Source organism: Canis lupus, chromosome 8 (assembly GCF_048164855.1).
Source record: "Canis lupus baileyi chromosome 8, mCanLup2.hap1, whole genome shotgun sequence".
NCBI classification, from domain to species: Eukaryota; Metazoa; Chordata; class Mammalia; order Carnivora; family Canidae; genus Canis; species Canis lupus.
The window spans coordinates 14,233,289-14,254,405 of NC_132845.1; the positions used below are offsets into that span (position 1 = coordinate 14,233,289).

Below are 21,117 nucleotides of genomic sequence, written 5' to 3' on the forward strand. Positions count from 1 at the left end.
CTCTGACATCAGTCATGGCAACATTTTTCTATGTATGTCTCCTGAGGCAAAGAAAATAAAAGCAAAAATAAACTATTAGGACTACATCAAAATAAAAAGCTTCTGCACTGTGAAGGAAATAAAGTAAAAGGGAGAAGATATTTGCAGATGACATCCAAAGTATTTTTAAAAATTGATGCAACTCATCCAAAAAATAATCTAATAAGTGGGCAGCAGATACGAACAGACATCTCTCCAAAGAAGACATCCGGATGGCTAACAGACACATGAAAGGATGCTCAACATCACTCATCATCAAGGAAATGCAAATCAAAACCACAAAGAGATATTACCTCATGCCTGCCAGAATAGCTAAAGTCAAAAATAAAAGAAAAGAGTGTTGGAGGATGTGGAGAAAAACGAATCTTCTTGCACTATTGGGACTGCAAATTGGTGCAGCCACCATGAAAAACAGTATGGAGATTTGTCAAAAAGTTAAAAATAGAATTACCTTTCAATCTAGTAATCACACTACAGAGTATTTACACCAAAGAATACAAAAACACTAATTCAAAGGGATATATGCACCTCTGTTTTTTTACAGCATTATTTACAATAGCCAAACTACATGCAGCTGAAGTGTCCATTGGTAGGTGACTGGATAAAGAAGTCTATATATCATGGAATATTATTCAGCCATAAAAAAGAATGAAATCTTGCCACTTGCAACAACATGGATAGAACTAGAGAGTATAATGCTCAGCGAAATAAGAGAAAGACAAATAGTATGTGATCCTACTCAAATATGGAATTTAAGAAACAAAGTAAATGAGCAAAAAAAAAAAAGGGAGGGCAGACAAACATGACTCTTAACTATAGAAAACAAACTGATGGGGAGGTGGGTTGGGGGAATGAGGAAAATAAGGGATGAGGATTAAAGAATAAGTTTTTCATGATTAGAAAATGATTTTAAAAAGGAAACTGTGCTATGCTAAAAAAAAAAGATTGTCATTAAGTTAAATGACATCTTAAGGAGATACTAAGGTAAATTTAGAATGCAAAACATTTTTTTAAAACAACTGGCCCAGTCCCTTTAAAAAGTTAATGCCATGAAGGGGGGTGGGGGACCAATCTGGAAAACTTGCAGATTCAGATTTTTAAGGTTATGACAAACCAAGTGCAATGTGTTCTCCTTGATTCTAGATTGAAAAAAATTCTGAGGACAAATGGATAATTAAGGAAATTTGAATATGGAATGGATATTATTTTACATTACAGGATTGTTAATTTTCTTAAATGTGAAAATGGTACTATGATTATGTTAGAGAAATCCTTATTTGTAGTATTTAGGAGTATATTTTCACAATGTCTGATTTACTTTGATATATCAATAAAGGGATAGAAGATTGTGCGGATGATCTGATTGCATCTGATTGTGCGGATGTCCATTGATTGCCAGGGTTGATTTGACTGATCTGACTGGCTAGGCAGGTCTCCTCTCCCTCCCTCACAGCTCCATGTAGATACCTCCTAAAGTTGCATGCTGGATTGAAAGGGAAGTCCTTCCCCAATAGAGGAGGACCATTCTTCAGTCAAGGGCATATGAGGCTGCGCTTCTCTGCGAGAACCTCCAAACAAGCTCTCAGGGTCCAACTGTAGGTGAAGGTAGGGTAGTCAAGCTTCCAAGACTTAAGGCACATCCAAATAAGTAATTGCATGTGGCAATCTGCCTTTAAGAAGAGAGAGGGTGAGAAGTAAATAGTATGATGTTAACTTTTGAATCTACATAGTAGGTACTTGAGTATTCATAGTATTATTCTTTTTATTTGTATGTATGTTTAGAATTTTTCATAATAAAATAACAAAAATAGGGGGATCCCTGGGTGGCGCAGCGGTTTGGCGCCTGCCTTTGGCCCAGGGCGCGATCCTGGAGACCCGGGATCGAGTCCCATGTCGGGCTCCCGGTGCATGGAGCCTGCTTCTCCCTCTGCCTGTGTCTCTGCCTCTCTCTCTCTCTCTCTCTCTCTCTCTCTCTGTGACTATCATAAATAAATAAAAATTTAAAAAAAATAAAATAAAATAACAAAAATATAATATGAATGTCAGATGTTGTCCTTTTGTTAAAATCCTATATTGATTTCCCATTTTGTAAGATGAAGACCTTATAATGGCCTGGAAAAACCTATTTAATTTGTTCCTTGTCCTTTTCATTTTTATCTCTTGCTGATCTCTCTGCTTCAGTCATACTAGCACTCTCTCACCTTAAGACCTTTGCTTTAGAGGTGCCTGGGGGTGGCTCAGTCAGTTAAGCATCTGCCTTCTGCTCAGGTCACAATCTCAAGGTCCTGGGATTGAGCCCCACCAGAACAGGCTCCCTGCTCAGCAGGAATCTGCTTCTCCCTCTACCAGCAACCACCCCCCCCCAACATGTGCGCTCTCTCTCTCTCTCTCTCTCCGTCTCAAATACATAAAAAATATATATATATTTTAAAAAGACCCGTGCTTTAGCTCTTCTTGGAATTCGTTCCCTCTATATCATCACTTGGAAAATTGTTTCTTCACCTGCATAAGACCTTTTTCATAAGACCTATCTAGACTATTTAAAACTGAAACCTACTTCCCCTTTTATTTTCCCAATTTTCCCCTTTTTTCATAAGACCTATCTAGACTATTTAAAACTGAAACCTACTTCCCCTTTTATTTTCCCAATTTTCCTTACCCTGCTCTACTTATTCTTTTTCTCAGTACTTGCCACTTTCTAATGTACTGTATAAGTTATCAGTGTTTTATATTTATTGCTGATTGTTTATATTCCTCACAGGCCTGGGACTAGTCTGAGGCAAATGAGTGAGTAACTTTCCTTGGGTGCAAAATTTAAGGGGCACACATAAAAAAACTTCCATAAGTAAGATAAATAATACAATATGAGATTTTTTTTTTAATTTTTTTTTTAAATTTATTTATGATAGTCACAGAGAGAGAGAGAGAGAGAGGCAGAGACACAGGCAGAGGGAGAAGCAGGCTCCATGCACCGGGAGCCTGATGTGGGATTTGATCCCGGGTCTCCAGGATCGCGCCCTGGGCCAAAGGCAGGCGCCAAACCGCTGCGCCACCCAGGGATCCCCAATATGAGATTTTTTAAATGAAAAACTGATGCGGGGCACCTGGGTGGCTCAGTGGTTGAATGTATGCTCAGGTCATGATCCCGGGGTCCTAGGAGAGAGTCCCATATTGGGCTTCCCGCAGGGAGCCTCCTTCTCCCTCTGCTTATGTCTCTACTTCTCTCTGTGTGTCTCTCATGAATAAATAAATAAAATATTAGAAAAAAAAATAAAAACTGATGCAAAAAATCCATAATAGCATTTTATATAGAAATAGAATCTAATGGTCCTATGCATAGCCATTTTGGAGCCTGAGGCAAAAGGCAAAAAATATGTGTCCATAAATATACCTTTTAGTGTATTTCTAAATGGTTAATAGTTTTGATAAAAATATTACTGATGAGCTTGCTTTCATGAAAGCCAAGAAAGTAAAATTATAATAAATTCATGTTTCAATATAAATAGAATATTTGAGCTCAAAGTAATATTGTGTTAATATATACTTTTAAATTTTTCAGTATTTTTTTCAACTATTTGGTTATTCTGGAAAAAGTTGACCATTAAGTAATATATTTCTCTTTTTAAAAACATGTAATGAGGTTCACATCTCCGGCTCTAATAGTATTAAATTCTCTATTTAAATTTTTGACACTTTGTTTATCATGAAAGTTTTTGCATTGAGTAATTTGGTTTTATTAAATGTTATTTATCTTTATTACTGAGGTTTTGGTACAGCCTTAAATTTTGTACCTGAGGTGAGTGCTTCACTTGCCTCACCCTTCTTGTCCTTATACCTCATTAGAATGTAAAGCTATATACATAGTCAAAGATTTTTGTCTTATTGACTGCGTATTCCTAATGCTTAGACCAGTGCTGGAACATGGTACTCATTTAATAAATATTTGTTAAGGGAATGAATAAACACAAATTCACTATAAATTATTTTACATCACAAAATGCTTCAAAGGCCAAGAAATGTTTTATTAACTATATTTTCTCTGTATTGCCTACTCATTCAACTATGGAATTTATACAACTTTGACTTCTAGTTCATAAACTGTTATAAAAATATTGACAGAACTTACTTGGCTTATAAAAACAGTAAAATATTTAGCTCAAATATTTTTTCTTATTTCTATATATAAAGGATAAGATCATATTAAGTTTTTTGAAGGCTTTGCAAATATTTAATTGTGTATTTATTAAATATAGTATTAGTTGTATAGTGTACTGCTGCTATGAATAGTATAATATAACTAGGGAATTATATTTTAAATGCTCTGGTGTTCAAAATACAACATATGGCAAACTTCACATCAGATCTATACATACATCAAATGTATGGAAATAATTTACTTGGTCTGTAAAAACAACTTGAGCAAAATATTCAGATCAAGAACCAATATTATCTCCTATAAAAATTTCTAATTTCAATGATAGATTATATTCAAAATTTTAAAGTTTTTCTCAGATATTTAATATTACAGAGTATAATCATTTAAATTTTAATATGCAGTTAATAACTTCATTAAACTAAAAGATAAGACCATTTGCTATAATTGTTCTGTTTCTGTTGTAGTCTAAATATTCTTTTAAATAGAAGGATTCTAACTGAGGTTTAACAAAACATTAATAGAAAAGAAAGTGGTATTTATAAGCATAGACAAGCTAAGCTGACAGACATGACCTATATAAGAACAACTATTTCCTTCCTTATCACCATCAGGAATACGTTCTTCCTAGAATTCTAGGAAACAAAAATATTTCCCAAACCACTGTTTTCACACTTTTGCAGTTACAGAGAACTAGCAATCATCACCACTATGTTAGGGAGACGATATGTAAAGTATAAGGATTCCACAAGATCACCCCAACATAACTGAGTAGGTAGGGACCAGGGGAGAAGGAAACTATGGTAACCAGAAAACTGATCTTGGTGGTCTGGTACTCTTAGGTCAAGCCACCAAAAGAATACTGTCAGAGATGTTAGGGTATCCTAGAACTACATCTATGACATTGTTTTCTAGTGAGAAGATTGTTTCTAGTGAGATGATGTGCTCCAAGTACTGAGTAGCCAACTAACCAAAATTCTTGCTCTTCATTTTGTTTTTTGTGTTTGTTCATAAGGATACATGTATTCCATGTTTTATTTCTATTCTGTTTATTAAGCTTAAAATTCTAGAGAACATCAGTTGATTTTTTTTAATTTTAAAAGTATTTTAACTGACATTCTTCTCAATTTATTCAGTTGGTGGAACTTCATGTTTTTTATGTCCCTGAAGGATCATGGAACTATAAGCTAAATACCATTTCAATAGAAGTTGTTAACAAATTCATTTCAGCTGGATTTATAAGGCAAGTATTTTGTGGTCATGTTATAATGTGCCTGAAAAAGCAATCTTTTTTTCTGCAGAGAAAAAATGTTTTTTGGAAATTTAAGTTATAAGTGAAAAGCTCTGGTCCATGTAATGATTTTCTAACTTAATACTATCAATAGATAATGCTATATAACAGTTAATAAGTACTGTAGGAACAGGTGTCAGTCATAGTACTGCCACCCAGAAAAAAAGGTATAACTGGTATATTACTATTGTTATACACAAAGAGAATTAAAAGAGAAATTATCTGAAATTAGAAACCTGTTGAAGAGTTGTAAATAGTGGTTAAACAGTATATCTACAATGACTTTTTCATATATGTTGTACATACACTTACATACATGCATATCCTATCTCTTCTTCAGCTCTTCACTCCCATAATACTTTTTTGTTTAGATCTTTTCAGATCACTATATTTAAGATTATAGTTACCCTCCCTTCCCTGCTTTATTTTTCTTTATAGTACTTAGCAGTATCTTATGAATTATCTATTTTTCTTAGTTTATTTTTCTTTCCCATCACTAGATTTGTAAAGTCTGTAAGGGCAGAAATTTTTGTCTCTTTTGTTGATTGCCATATCCCCATCCCTTAGAACAATACTTGACATATAGTGAGTGCTCAATAAATATTTCTTGGTTGAATGAAATATTTAATTTTTCCCCTTAAGATTCTAGAAAAACAAGAACTCAAAACAGTAGCTAAATGATGGCTTTAAATTTTAGATGTTAAGGAGTAAAATATTCCTAATGATGAGCAAGGTTATGGAGTCTGACAATATTTGATTTTCAAAGAAATTTTTAAGCACTAGCTAATCCTGTCAAACTTCCAAAATAGACATCTGTGGCTAAATCATTTTTTATGTATAAAAGTGTATAAATTCTATTATAGCAAAATTTTTTTTAATAATACAGGTTGGAGGTGGATGAGGAAAGTAGACAAGCATTTCCCTTTTCAGCATAGAAAGGACTTTTATATATTTTAGTATATGTGCTGCCGAAGCGAGCACAGAAAGGACTTTTATAAACAGTATTTATTTGCATAATCATTTTATTTTTTTAATTTTCTGAAGTTTTACAAAGTGCTAGGCAATATAAAAACAATATATTAAACTATGATGCATTAAATTGGTATTTATGTTTGAGATAGCTGACTAATGTTATTGAATTTGTGGTATAGCTGAAACCTATTTCATTTTACATTATAAGGCAATGTCATGATATTTCAGAGTATCTCCTCATCTTACTTTACAAGCCCTGAGAGAGCGACTTGGTGAGTTCCTTGGTGAAGATGCTATTGCAGAAAAATTTTTATTTCTGAAATGCATTGGAAATAATCTAGCTGTGGTAAGTTTTCTTATTTTTCCTTTTGATTAAAGAAAAGCATAACTGAACAAATTATGTTTCTTAAATGCTTATCAACTCAGCTTATCAATTCAGCTTCTATTATATGGGATAAGTAATATCAATTATAATGAAATGGAAATATCACTAAATACACAGATTATCAAAAAATGGGTCTTACTGGGATATTATTGGGCACTAAAATGATGGAGATATTTTTGGGTGTGTATTTCCTAGGGAAGAAAAGGAAGACAAAATTAAAATGTGATTATATAAGTAATATGTATTTTTAAATATAAATGAGTGTTTGAAAACTTTTTTTTTGAGAGAGCGTGTGCATGAGCTAGGGGAAGGGGCCAGGGGGTAGGGACAAGGAGAGAGAGAATCTTAAGCAGGTTTCATATTCAGTGTGAGCCTGACACAGGGCTCAATCTCATGACCTGAGCCAAAAATCAAGAGTCAGCTGCTCAACCCACTGAGTTGCCCCCTAAAAACATTTTAAGTAAGTACTTGTGTTCTGGACAAAAATAGATCCTCACTGTTTGCGCCACAGCTAGCCTTTTGGTATGAAATGACAGTACTCTTAACAATTATTTGTTTCAGCTATTATCTGTTGAACACTTCTGTTTGTAGTTTCTGTGTTTTAATGGCAGGATTTTCCAACTAGAGTTTCCCTAGATAAAATTCTTAATCCAGCAAGCCATCAGATCTCAAAGTTTCTGCTTTCTCTTATCTACATAAGGTTTATTTCTTTAATCAAGACTTTCTATATTTAAACAAAAATTCAGTATTTTCCTATTCCACTCTAGTTAGCACATTATGTCATTATTATGACATATGTATTTTTTTATGTGATTGTTTAACATCTGACTCTGCTATTAGACTATAACTCCCTGTGAGCAAGGATTGTTTAACATCTGACTCTGCTATTAGACTATGACTCCCTGTGAGCAAGGACTTTTATTTTATTCACTACTGTATTTATAGCCAATGCCTAACAAAGTGTTTAGCACTTAGAGGCATTTAAATGTTTATTGAACAAATTAAATAATGAATGATAATGGAAAAAAGAAAGCATTTCTCTCCAAAGTAGTACTGTAAAGGAATTTGTTACGTAGAATTCTCAGGATCAGCAGCTAAATTTGAAGTTTTTGTCATTTGAATTCTGTTCAGTATGGTAGACTATTAATTTACTCATCTTTAAAATTTTCTTAAACAAGAGAGAAAAAGAACAATTCTTAGAACTTTTTGTTCTTTTTCATAATATCTAAAATACCAAATATCAGACACAGAATCCTAAGTTGGAAGGGACCTTAATAAGGATAATTTAAATCAACTTCTAAAGTTCTTCTAATATTTTATTATTTTCAAGAAATTTTTATTGATGTTTCTCTCTAAACAAAATGAGAAAAAAGGGGATCCCTGGGTGGCTCAGCAGTTTAGCGCCTGCCTTTGGCCCGGGGCGCGGTCCTGGAGTCCCGGGATCGAGTCCTGCGTTGGGCTCCCGGCGTGGAGCCTGCTTCTCCCGCCTCCTGTGTCTCTGCCTGTCTCTCTCTCTATGTCTATCATAAATAAATAAATAAATAAATAAATAAATAAACAAACAAACAAACAAACACAAACAAATAAATAAATCTTTAAAAAAAATGAGAAAAAAGAATTGGAAATCGATTCTGCCCTTAAAGAATATTCACTGTAGTGCTCCTCCTGTGTCTCTGCCTGTCTCTCTCTCTATGTCTATCATAAATAAATAAATAAACAAACAAACAAATAAATCAATCTTAAAAAAATTGAGAAAAAAGAATTGGAAATCGATTCTGCCCTTAAAGAATATTCACTGTAGTGTTGAAGAGAAAATACATAAATAATTAAAATAGCATATTTTGTACATTCAGAAGAAGAAAGATTACTTTCAGCAGAAGAAGAGGAGAGGTAGAGAACTTTGAAGAAAAAATGATACTCAGTTTGGATCTTGAAAGATAAATATTTGATCTTGCAAAGATGTGGGTGGGAAAGCTTTCTGAGCATATAGAATGAGCACAGAAGTAGAAAAACAGACAGCTGTTTTGTAGAAAAAGTAGATGGTTCCTTTTTTACTGTAACATGGTCTGAAAAGGAATAGTAGAGAACAAATTGTAAAATCATTTGTTGGAGGTCTTGAATGCCAGATTAATGAGTATTGTTTCTGAAGCATTGACGTTTTTTGAGTAAAAGATGACATGATGAGGGTCTTAAGAGACTAGAGGCAAGGATTTTAACTTTTGCAATGGTTAGGTCAGAGATATGGAGGACCTAACAAATAGGCTCCTTCTCACATTTCCTCTACCACTATTTTTCTCCTTGGTTCTCCATTTGAAACACAAAAATCTTTGGTCCCTCAAATACAGCAAACTCCTTTCTGATTTATGTTCTTTACACTTGCGAAAATTACTTCCCCATGATTTCAAATAGCTTGCTTTTTCTTTTAGATCTCAGGTTCAATTTTTATCTTTTTAAAAGGGCCTTCTCTGACTACCTAGTTTTTAGATATTCTTTCTCTTACACTAATCTCTATTATGTCACTTTTTTGTTTTCGTAAATCACATATCACTATCCTAAATCATGTTTATTTAACCTCTGTTCTCCTAAGTAGGAATAAGCTACATAAAGCAAGGACTTTGCCTTGTTTACCATTGTATCTCCCACCATATAGAATACTGCCTGACTCATAGTATGCCCTCAGTATTTGTTGAAAGGATAGATGGATGGATGGATGAATAAGAAATGAACTCTTTGGGTTGTATATTTAGGAAATAGAGTTTATAACATTGGACTCTGGAACCAGATTATCTGATTTTGAATCCCAATTTGGAATATGCCTAGTTATAAAATTATAGGCAAGTTATTTAATTTCTTTCCTCAATCCTTTTGTCTGTGAACTATATATGTGCCTTTCACATAGAATTGTGGAGATTAACTAAGCTAATATATGTAAAGCACTTAGAATAGTGCTTGGCATATAGTGAGTCCATGCAAGTGATAGCCATAATTATTACTACCAAATGACATGGAATCTCTTTTACGTTTTGTACAGTGAGTAGAAATAGGATTATATTTTAAGTTTCTAGACTCTAGCCTTAATTATCAGCTTTAGATTTTATTTTTATGTCACAGATATGTGCCTTCTACAAAAAAGGAATAAAAATAATTGAAAACATAAAAAATCTTTATTTTTTTGTCATTTATTCTAGGTGAAGGCAAAACAAGAATCGGAACTGAAACTCAAATCATTTGCTCCTCCATATGTATGTAATGTGATGTTTTAAACTTATGTTAATTTTTAACTTACTGTATTTTAAATTACAAACTAATTTTTTAAATTTCCTATATGTTTTAGGCTCTTCAACCAGAATTATATTTGCTTCCTATAATGGATCATTTAGGAAATATTTATTCAGCATCAACTGTCTCTTTAGATGGGCGGCAGACTAATAATGGTGTTGCTAAGGCTGATGGAATAATCCACAGACCACTTAGTGTAACTCTGTTGAAGGAAGAACCTGGAACAGATCCCAGTTTTTTAGTAAACACTTTGAAAGAGCTTCTTAACAAGAATCAGGAAGAAGGTGATTTCAACTGGATGGGAAAAACAAAGAGGTTATTATAGTACATTTTAGTAGTCAGGCCCCTGAGCAAATTCTGGCAAATCTGGCCTTACAAATGTGGCAGTATAAAAGGAAAGCTCAATTCCATTTTTTAAAAATAGTTTCATCAAGTGAGAGAAAGGAAAGAATTTAAGTACTATGTTAAAAAACAAAATACTTGGGGATCCCTGGGTGGCGCAGCGGTTTGGCGCCTGCCTTTGGCCCAGAGCACGATCCTGGAGACCCGGGATCGAATCCCACGTCGGGCTCCCTGTGCATGGAGCCTGCTTCTCCCTCTGCCTCTGTCTCTGCCTCTCTCTCTCTTTCTCTCTCTCTGTATGACTATCATAAATAAATAAAAAAATTAAAAAAAAATAAAAAAATAACAAAATACTTAAATATACTTAAATAAGCTCTACTACCTTCTTTTATAATAGTTTCAGATAAAGTTAAGGTTAAAAAAGAAAGGAAATGATTACTGCATCGAACATTGGTATTATTATAAGCGAGAAGAATCTTAGCCACAAAGATAGTAGCAAACCAAATCAAAACAACTGTAATGCTGGTAGACATTTGTATTTCAAAGAATCATAATTTATATGATTATATTTATCAGTGTACTGATAGTTCAGTTCTTAAAAAGTGATAGATAATTAAATAAAACTAAACATACAAATAAAGCTGGAGCTATATTCTAAGAACCTCCTGAAAAAATATTGCGTAAGAAAATAAATGTGTGATGGGAAAGCAAAAATAACTCCAACTAATAATATCAATTACGACTGCAAAATATACATGTTTTCAACCAATTGCATTTTTCTCCACCTTCAATTATAGCTGTTCTTACATTCTAAGTTTATGCTATATCCAGTGATAATTCAAACTTAGCTCCTTCTTTATTTTTAGATGCGTTTAGTGTTTACCTTTCTGAGGTGTTTTACTATTTCTAATGAGACATGTGGATGAGATCTACCTGTTTTATTTGATGTCAGTGAGATGCTCAGTGAGATTTTGGTTTATGGCTTGTCTTTTTATTATCTTTATGATTATTTTGATGAAAGAAGTTCTTAAATTTTGTCAACATGTCCTAACAATTACAAGGATTGTGTTGACATCTTCAACACTTTGTCAGTTTTGCTTTATGTATTTTGAAGCTGTTATTAAATGCATGCACATTTAGGATTATTATGTCTTCTTGATGAATTGCTCCCAATGTGATTATGTTTCTCATTATTTCTGGTAGTAGTCTTTATTTTAAAGTTTAGTGAGCCTGGTATTAGTATAGTCACTTGAGCTTTCTTTTGATTAGTGTTTACAAGGTATATCTTTCTCCATGCCTTTATCTATTACTGAATATCCAAAGTGGGTTTCTTGTAGACAGCATATATTTAGGTCTTACTTTTTAGCCGTTTGACAATCTGTGCCTTTTACTAGGAGTATTTAGACCATTTACATTCGATGTAATTATTGATGTGGTTGGTTTTAAATCTACCACCTTGCTATTTGTTTTTTTTGTCTCTTCTGTCTTCTTAGTTTCTCCATTTTCTTGCCTTTTCCTGGATTGAAAAGTTTTTTATGATCCACTTTTATCTCTACTATTAGCTCACTATTTCTTATTTTAGAAAACCTTCAGTGGTTGCTATAGGGTAGAGGTCATCAAATACCTATATTTATACTTTTTAAAAATCTTTTTTTAAGTAATTTCTACACCCAATATGGAGCTCGAACTCACACCCCAAGATCAAGAGTTGCTTGCCCCACTGACTGAGGTATCCAGGCACCCCTATTGTATTTTATTTTAATCCATGCCCTCTATGGCTTTTTAAAATAAATAACTTTTATTGGAAGACAGCCATACCATTAATTTACATATTTTCAATGACTATCTTTATACTATAATGATAGACTTGAGTAGTTGTGACAAAGACCAAATGGTCCATGAGCCTGAGATATTTAGTATCTAGCCCTTTAAGAAAAAGCTTACTGAGTCTTGCTCTAAGCTACACATTATACACCTTTAAATTTGAAGTCTACTTTCAAATAGTATACAACTCCATATATAAGATAAGAACCATATAGCAGTGGTGCTGTTGTCATACATTTTCCTTCTGAGTATAACTCCACAGTACATATTTACTTTATAATGTCAGTTATCTTTTAAAGAAATTAAAAGTAGGGGGAAAGTGACTTTTTATATTTAGGAGAGCTTCCCCCCTCCCTCCCCAGTGGTAGTAAAACAATGCTTTGTATCAGTGCATGATCCTGGGCCCAAGATGATCCTTACAGCTTTCACTTCTACCCTTTCTTTAGGCTTTACCTATGCCTGATGATGAGAGGGTTTCCTACCGCTTCTCTAGTGATAAACTTTTCAAAGGTAATATTGTTGGGAGGAGAGTCACCTGCTCTTCCTTTTAGAGCAGTTTTTTGTTTTGTTTTGTTTTGCCTCTATGCCTTTTCAAGGGCCAGTAGGTTTTTGCATGGGTTCTAAGATAGGGGAGTTTCCTGTTTCTTCCCCCAGGGGCTTAAGACTTTCGCTTTGTGTGAAAGAATAGTGTTGAGAAGGATGGGGTTTCATACCTCTGTGCCAATCACTGATGGCTCTTTCAGGTCTCCTCTACCTCCAGTCTTTCCTATAAGTATGATATAGGCACATAGAAAGGAGCTTGCTATTAAGTATTGACTTCTGTTTGTGTCTGAGGATCCCAGAGATTCCAAACTATACTGATAGCCTACATTGCCCTTTAGAATTCCTTAAGATATTAGCTGTCTTCTTATTGTAATAGTAGTACCCCTTCCTCCTGTGCTCAGCCAAGGATGAAACAATTAGTTTTCACCTAGGAGGGAACTGGAAATCAGTACCTTGCAACTATAATTCTCTGATGAGTTCAAGAAAAGTTATTATTTTATAGTTTATTTACCTTTTTCTCTTTATTCAAGTGGGAGCACTAGTTTCATCTTTTTATAATCCTATGCAGAAATGGAACTGCAGTTCTTAAATTTTAATATAATCAAATTTATTTGGCATTTTCATTTATGGGTAGTGTTATTTGTCTTTTTAAAAAATTCCTTTTCTACCCTGAGATCATGTATTATCTTTCAAACATTTTATGGTTTGCTTTTCCAACATAGTTTATCAACGTATCCAGGAACTAATTTTTATATGTTATATGAGATAAAGTTCCTTAATTTCTTTTCCATATGTACTCTTCCCATTTGTCGATTATTGTGCAATTTCTTAAAAATGCCAAATTACTCTTTTGTGGTACATGAGAATGCAAGATATCTGAGGTCTAACATTATATTATCAAATATAGCTGGTAATTGCATAGTATGTTTTACAAATCCTTTAATGAAGGAGAAAAAGAATAATGCTTTACCCATTTCCATATCAAAATGGGTATTCCCTCTTATTAGTTATCATCTGTTCCTTACCATGGGTCCATGCAACACATCCATACATTTTTATGCCTCAACTTTAACGTGTTTAATACTTGACTCCATTGTTGCCCCAAACTAGTATACTTTCTTGACTTCTATGGTTTCATCATTCCTCCAATTGTTCAGACGTTGAGTTTTGAAATATTCCTCACTGTAAAATAATAGATTCTTAGAGTAAAGGAACCTTGAAAAACATCTTGTAGCCTCCTTGCTTATAATCTGCTTTCCAGTATATTCTCCAGAGTGTAGTCAGCATTATTCTTCTTGTTACAGGCTGGATTATTTATCTCCCTGCTTGAAAATCTTTGAAAACTCACTGATTACTAGTTAAAGCCTAGTTCTTTAAGATGGCATAGACAACCCTTTGTACTCTGACTTTAAACCCAGGGTTGCAAATATTTGGCCATGCAGATTGTTCACTGCCAAATTCCAGAAGGCTTCCTTTACTTAGATCATGATATGAATGGAGCTTTCAGGATTTGCTTAATGTGGTAGTTGATTCAGTAACTTTTAGTTATTATTAGTTACTACTACTACTACTACTACTACTACTACTACTACTACTATAGTTTGGGGGTAGAAAGGGAGGATGAAATACCATAAAGTACAACTGGAGAGATAGGTAGGGACTTGAACTTGAAGAGCCTTGGTTCCAAAACTAAAGAAGTTTTAGGCAGTGGGAAGCCATTTGAGCTTGTGTTTGTTTCTTCCAAGTTTTTATTTAAATTCCAGTTAGCTAACATGCAGTGCAATATTACTCTCAGGAGTAGAATTTAGTGGCTTATCATTTATATATAATACCCAGTGCTCATCACAAGGGGTCTTCTCAATACCCATCACCATTTGGGACCCCTGGGTGGCTCAGTGGTTGAGCATCTGTCTTCGGCTCAGGTCATGATCCTGGGGTCCTGGGATCAAGTCCCACATCGGGCTCCCCACAGGGACCCTGCTTCTCCCTCTGCCTATGTCTCTGCCTCTGTGTGTGTGTGTCTCGCATGAATAAATAAATCTTAAAAAAAAATACCCATCACCATGTAACCCATCCCCCTACCAGCTCCCCTCCTGTAACTCTCAGTTTGTTCTCTATAGCTAAGTCTGTTCTATGGTTTGTTTGCTCCCCCCCCCCCATTATCATCTGTTTCATTTCTTTTTTTTTTTTTCATTTCTTAAATTCCACATATGAGTGAAATCATAGGGTATTTGTCTTTCTCTGACTGACTTGTTTCACCTAGCATAATACACTCCAGCTCCATTCACATTGTTGCAAATGGCAAGATTTCATTCTTTTTCATGGCTAAGTAATATTCCAGTGTACATGCACACACACGCACACACACACACGCCCCACAGCTTCTTTATCCATTCATCAGTCAATGGACATTTGGGTTCTTCCTATAGTTTGGCTATTGTCGATAATGCTGCTATAACCATCAGGGTGCACGTGTTCCTTCGAACCAGTATTTTTGTATCCTCTAAATCAATTCCTACTAGTACAATTTCTGGATCATAGGGTAGTTCTATTTTTAACTTTTTGAGGAACCTCTGTACTGTCTTCCAGAGTGGCTGCACCAGTTTGCATTCCTACCAACAGTGTAAGAGGGTTCCCCTTTCTCCACATCCTTGCTAACATTTATTTCCTGTGTTGTTGATTTTAGCCATTCTGAGAGGTGTCACTTTGGAAAAGTGTCTATTCATGTCTTCTGCCCATTGCTCAACTGGATTATTTCTTCTTTGGGTATTGAGTTTGATAAGTTCTTTATACATTTTGGATACTAACCCTTTATCAGATCATGTCATTTGCAAATATCTTCTTCCATTCCAAAGGTTGCCTGTTAGTTTTGTTGATTGTTTCCTTCACTGTGCTGAAGTTTTTTTATCTTGATGAAGTCCCAGTAGTTCATTTTTGCTTTTCCCTTGCCTCCAGAGACATATCTAGTAAGAAGTTGCTATGGATGACATCAGAGAAGTTGCTGCTTGTGTTCTCTAGGATTTTGATGGTTTCCTGTCCCACATTTAGGTCTTTCATCCATTTTGGATTTATTATTATGTATGGTGTAAGAAAGTGGTCCAGTTTCATTCTTCTGCGTGTTGCTGTCCAGTTTTCCCAATACCATTTGTTGAAGAGACTGTTTTTTTTCCACTGAATATTTTTTCCTGCTTTATTTTATCGGGAGTAATATGATTGTACTTCAATTCTGGAAGAACAACTTAGGCTGCATTATGGATAATTGACTGAAGTAATAAAGACCTGAACAGTGAAATGCAGTGGAACAGAAATCAGAACTTGAAGTCAAGAGACTCCTGAGGATTGGGTACTGTTCTGGGTGCTTTATCTGTACTCTGCCATCTTAGAGATAAGCAGGTTAGAGAAATAACACCTGCTTGACAGTGCCAGGATTTAAACTCCTGTGTGTTTGACTAAAGCCCATGCTTTATTCACAATACTGCTAGAGTCATACTGAACTTTTTTCAAAAGTGTATAGACCTGCTTTCTTTATGCTATTAAATTGCATAGGTATTGAATGATGCAGTCATCATGCTCTAAACTGTTACTAGGAATGGGGTACATGTGCCATATATCCCTATTAGAATTACTCAGAATCTGCTGAATTTTGCATTGTTATTTCTTTCTTTGGGTGGATGGGTAGGGGGTGGTATTTTATTATTACCTTTTAAACAGCTGATATATCTGGGGTTTGTTCATTTTGCATCAAATATATCCCTTAGAAAATCTCTATTTATTGTTCTTGAAAGACTATTTCAAATGCACCAGCTAGAAAATGTAGCAGCTAGACAAAAATTAAATAAGTATGGGCTTGAAGTTGCAAAATTTTGTGGCAGCCTTTGTAAATTATTTTTCAATTACTAACATGACTCAATAATTGTTTTTCTAAATTAAAAAATGTGATTTATCCAAGGGAAAAATATCTGCATTAACACTGCCAGGTTCATGGATCTTTTGTTCATATAGATCATATAGAACATTAATGTTAACATTTTAAAGACATCATATAGTTTTCCTATATGGGGTAATTTTGTTAAAGTGAAGGGACATTTTATTTTAAGATTTTATTTATTCATGAGAGACAGAGAAGCAGAGACATAGGCAGAGAAAGAAGCAGGATCCTGTGGGGAGCCTGATGCAGGGACCCCGGGATCATGACCTGAGCCAAAGGCAGACGCTCAACCATTGAGCCATCCAGTGTCCCTGAAGGGAGATTTTATAAGTAGAAATGTATGTGAGATAACATGATATTATATGCTCTGTATGTGTACCAGCATTTTCCAGACAAGTTTCCTCAGTACAATTTCAAATATGCCTTTCAAAGGCAAAAGCTTTCTGAAGACAATGACGTTTGAGTAAAACCCAACTTACCCCCCATCTTGGAGATTCACATTTTACATAAAAACTGAAATCTGGGCAGTCCCAGTGGCTCAGCAGTTTAGTGCTGCCTTCAGTCCCGCATCAGGCTCCCTGCATGGAGCCTGTTCCTCCCTCTGCCTGTGTCTCTGCCCCTCTCTCTCTCTCTCTGTCTCTTATGAATTAATAATAATAATAATAATAATAAACAGAAATCCTGCAGGTGTGTGTGTATGTGTGTCTGTATGGTTGTCTTCCTGGTAGGATTCCCTAATTCGTTTTTTCCCAAACTGAATTGACCAAAGAATTCTTCACATAAACCACTTCTTGAAATTCACTTTGGAAAGTGTTGCGTTATATCATGCATAGTAGAGTTTATAGAGCTTCTGAAACACAGGACAAGATTACAGTAGGTACATATATATACATACTTGTACAAAGTTTTATTTTACTATTTATGTATTTATTATGAACTTTATTTGCCATGGATGAACAGGAACATCGGCTGGGGGAAAAGTTACTCCAAAAGAAAAACAGACTGGAAAAACTCATACTGGAAATTCTGAAATTCCAGGACCATTGGAAGAATCCAGTAGTGATTATTTTAGCAACAAAAAAAGGTAATTAGAATAGATGTTGATTATACATATCATTAGTCTAAACTACAAGAAAGAGTGAGGTATCCAGGGTACTGTTAAAAGGATTTCTAATTAGAACAAACATATGAGTAAAATTAATGATATTTTTGATTAAAATTGCCTTGACTCTAATCTCCCGTTATTATATATGGAATTTTCATTCCTCTCCAATATAATGAATAATTTATCACCTAAATTTATTTCTGTACTTCTTTTGTCATCAGAGGCAGCCTAATGACAGAAAAATTTGTCTTTGCCTTTCTTACAATTAACTTTTCTGCCTCACTTATATTCTTGGTTATGGATAAACTAGCCAGTATGCTTGAATTTCATATGGAATCATTTCATTCAAAATTATAGTACTTAGACAACAGTTTTGCATATAGTCTTTTGAAATATAGATGAGGGATTTTATAAACAATCATTCGCAAAAGAACTATAAATATATTTCCAAAATTTTTATTTTACTTTGCTATAGACATTGTAATGGGATTTGAATTTAGGTGTAATATAAAATGATTTTATTACTCATATTAAATGTAGCTTATATTGATCATTAATGAGTTTGAAAGATAATATGCTAATGGTCTCAGGCTTTTTAAGGTTTTAATGTAAAATCTATGTTTATAGAATGTCAAATAAGATATATAAAATGTGAAAAGCTAATATGCATAATCATTTTTTTAATATGACTTTCAAATATGTCATTCCCTCTAAGTCCATTTCTTTGGAAAAATGAAGATGATAGAGTTAATCTCATTAGAACAGAGGACAATCAGGTATGATTTTAAGTTTTTTGTTTTTTGAGCTTTTTTTTTTTTTTTTTAAGATTTTATTTATTTATTCATGAAAGAGAGAGAGACAGAGGAGAAGCAGGCTCCTCGCAGGCTCCCTAATGCAGGACTTGATTCCTGGACCAGGAATCACGTCCTGAGCTGAAGGCATTCAACCACTGAGCCACCCGGGGTCCCAAATGTTTTGTTTAAATACAGTGTTGCAACAATATTCATACTGAAATTGGAACAAAACTGCAGCTTAAAATGTTTTAAGTTTTTGAACCTTAGAGGTTAGAGGATGGGAGATAAGCCTCAAGAAAATTCAGGAGCCTACCAATTCAGTGAAATTTTTGGGTGTTCCATGGTATGGGTGGGACATGTTGAGGTATCCCTTTTAAAATGAAAGCCAGGTTTGTATATCTTGCCCCAGTTATCACTGAGAATGATTCATTTCATGAACCTCTTTGGAATTTGGAGTAAGATTGCTGCATTTGGATATGCTCCTTTAGTCCTTTTTTTTTTTTTTTTTTTGTACTTGCTTCAGCAGCACATGTACTAAAATAGTCTGTTTGTTTGTTTGTTTATTTATTTATTTATTTATTTAATCAAGTAATCTAAGAGTGCCAACTTTGGGCCCAAAGCAAGAGAATGTTCAAAAGCCGATCTGAGAGGCATTGCAAGCAGTGTTGCCATTTGTGTTTTAACATCCAACTCATGTAGTGCTGCCTCATGTGTAGTAGATTGGGAGGCTGAATGGAGTCTGAGATCAGCTTTGGTAGGAGAATCACAGCTCAGAGTCCTTGCATTTTAGAGCAAAAGGCACACCATCTTCAGCAAATAATTGATCTGTTGTTGCTGAATATTAATAAAATATGCTATCTTCATGCTTTAAGATTTTTGTCAGTCTAGTAAGATGCTTAATGCTATCAGTGATTTGAATAATTTACCAGATTATCCATAAATTTAACGATGTTTTAATATTTTTATGCACTCCATTTTGGTAACTTTTTTTTTTTTTTCATTTTGGTAACTTTTTGAAAGTACCTTTTCAACGGTTTCTTCTGGGTTGTTTGCTATATGCTTTTGATTGACATAAGTTTTTTAAATACTCTAGAGATGTTTCTTTGATGCTTATGTATGTTGCAGGTATCTTCCCCTACTTTATGCCTTGTCTATAGTCTACCTTGCTGGATGGGTAGACTATAGACATGCCTTAGGTATTCCATATCTTTATTTTTTCCCCACATTCTCTTGCTGTGTCTTAGATTAATAATGGTATATTAGAATTTCCTATTATTTGTGTGTTACTGTCTATCCTTACATCCCTTGTGGTTCTGATTTAGATTTATATGTGTTACTTGGCACAAAGTTGTTCTTATGTGAATACTAGAATCACTTTTGTACATTTTTTACTCATTTAATACTTTTTTTTTTTGGCCATTCTTTTAATTGCATATCAAGATACTAACCTTTCTTTTTTTATATATTTATTTAGTGTACCCTCATCTTCCTTTCCCACCTTTTTTCCAGCCTTTCTGAATTGCTTTGTTTTAGATATGTCTTTTATGTACAGCCTAGATAGAGTTGGGTTTTGCCTTGTGAAGCAGTCTGAAATACTTTTCATTTAGTAGGTGAGTTATGTCAACTTATATTACTGATAGGACTGATGTGTTTGACTTGAGATTTGTCATTTTATTTTATATTATAGTTTCTGTGGTTTATTTGTACTTCCCCCTCCCCTCCTCATTTTTAGGAAGGTTGTATTTTTGCTCTAGCATTTACCTTTATATTAATACATGTGTGCTAGTATTCTTAGTCTCCCTTTTTCCTTTTTTAAAAATTTATGCTTCCTCTTTTGTTACCTCTAAAATTATCATGACTCCTACCTGTTATATTCATGGCCATCAAAACAATCTTTCTCCTCTCATGTATTTTTAGTTGTGTTATTTCTACTGTGTCAAAGAATATAACATTCTTATACCATACTTCTAGTCTTACCCCCTCACCTTTGTTTTAGTCTCGATCTGTAATTAAATATGTTCAACACCTACTGCCAGTTCTTTTGCAGAAGATTTTTCAATCATCTCTTGGTTGGATTAAGCTCAATTTAAAAAAGCACCTAGCTACAATACTCAATACAATATTTTGTCTAGAGCAAAGTTAAGCAAACTAGGGCTTACAGTTTTGTGAGGTCTTGGACCTAAGAGTGTTTTCTACATTTTTAAGGAATTGAAAAAAAAGAAGAATCGTGACAGAGACCATATGTGGCCTGCAAAGCCTAAATTATTTACTCTCTGGCCCTTTAGAAAATTTTTTAATCCTTGCTGTAGAGTTTTGATACCTGAAGGATTGCTTGATTGGATATCACATCCTTGGCTTACATCTTTTTACCCTTTGGTTTCTTTGAAATGTTGCTCTACTGGTATCTTGTTTGACATGTTACTAGTAAGTGTGACGCCTGTTTTTTTTTTGTTTTTTTTTTT

The 21,117-nt window shown here is 34.1% G+C and overlaps 1 protein-coding gene across 6 annotated transcripts in view; it reads left to right on the top strand.

Moving 5' to 3' along the window:
* The window catches only part of SPATA1 (spermatogenesis associated 1), a 52,694-nt gene that overhangs the window by 16,865 nt on the left and 14,712 nt on the right, over window positions 1-21,117 (top strand). For all 6 annotated transcript variants that reach the window (XR_012034923.1, XR_012034924.1, XR_012034926.1 and 3 more), the window contains 6 exons: window positions 5,329-5,435; window positions 6,684-6,801; window positions 10,029-10,082; window positions 10,175-10,403; window positions 17,717-17,840; window positions 18,577-18,637. Coding sequence is in view for 1 of the 6 variants with exons in the window: in XM_072834274.1 (XP_072690375.1) it covers window positions 5,329-5,435; window positions 6,684-6,801; window positions 10,029-10,082; window positions 10,175-10,403; window positions 17,717-17,840; window positions 18,577-18,637 (693 nt within the window). In the remaining 5 variants the exon portion in view is untranslated. The remainder of the gene's footprint in view (window positions 1-5,328; window positions 5,436-6,683; window positions 6,802-10,028; window positions 10,083-10,174; window positions 10,404-17,716; window positions 17,841-18,576; window positions 18,638-21,117) is intronic.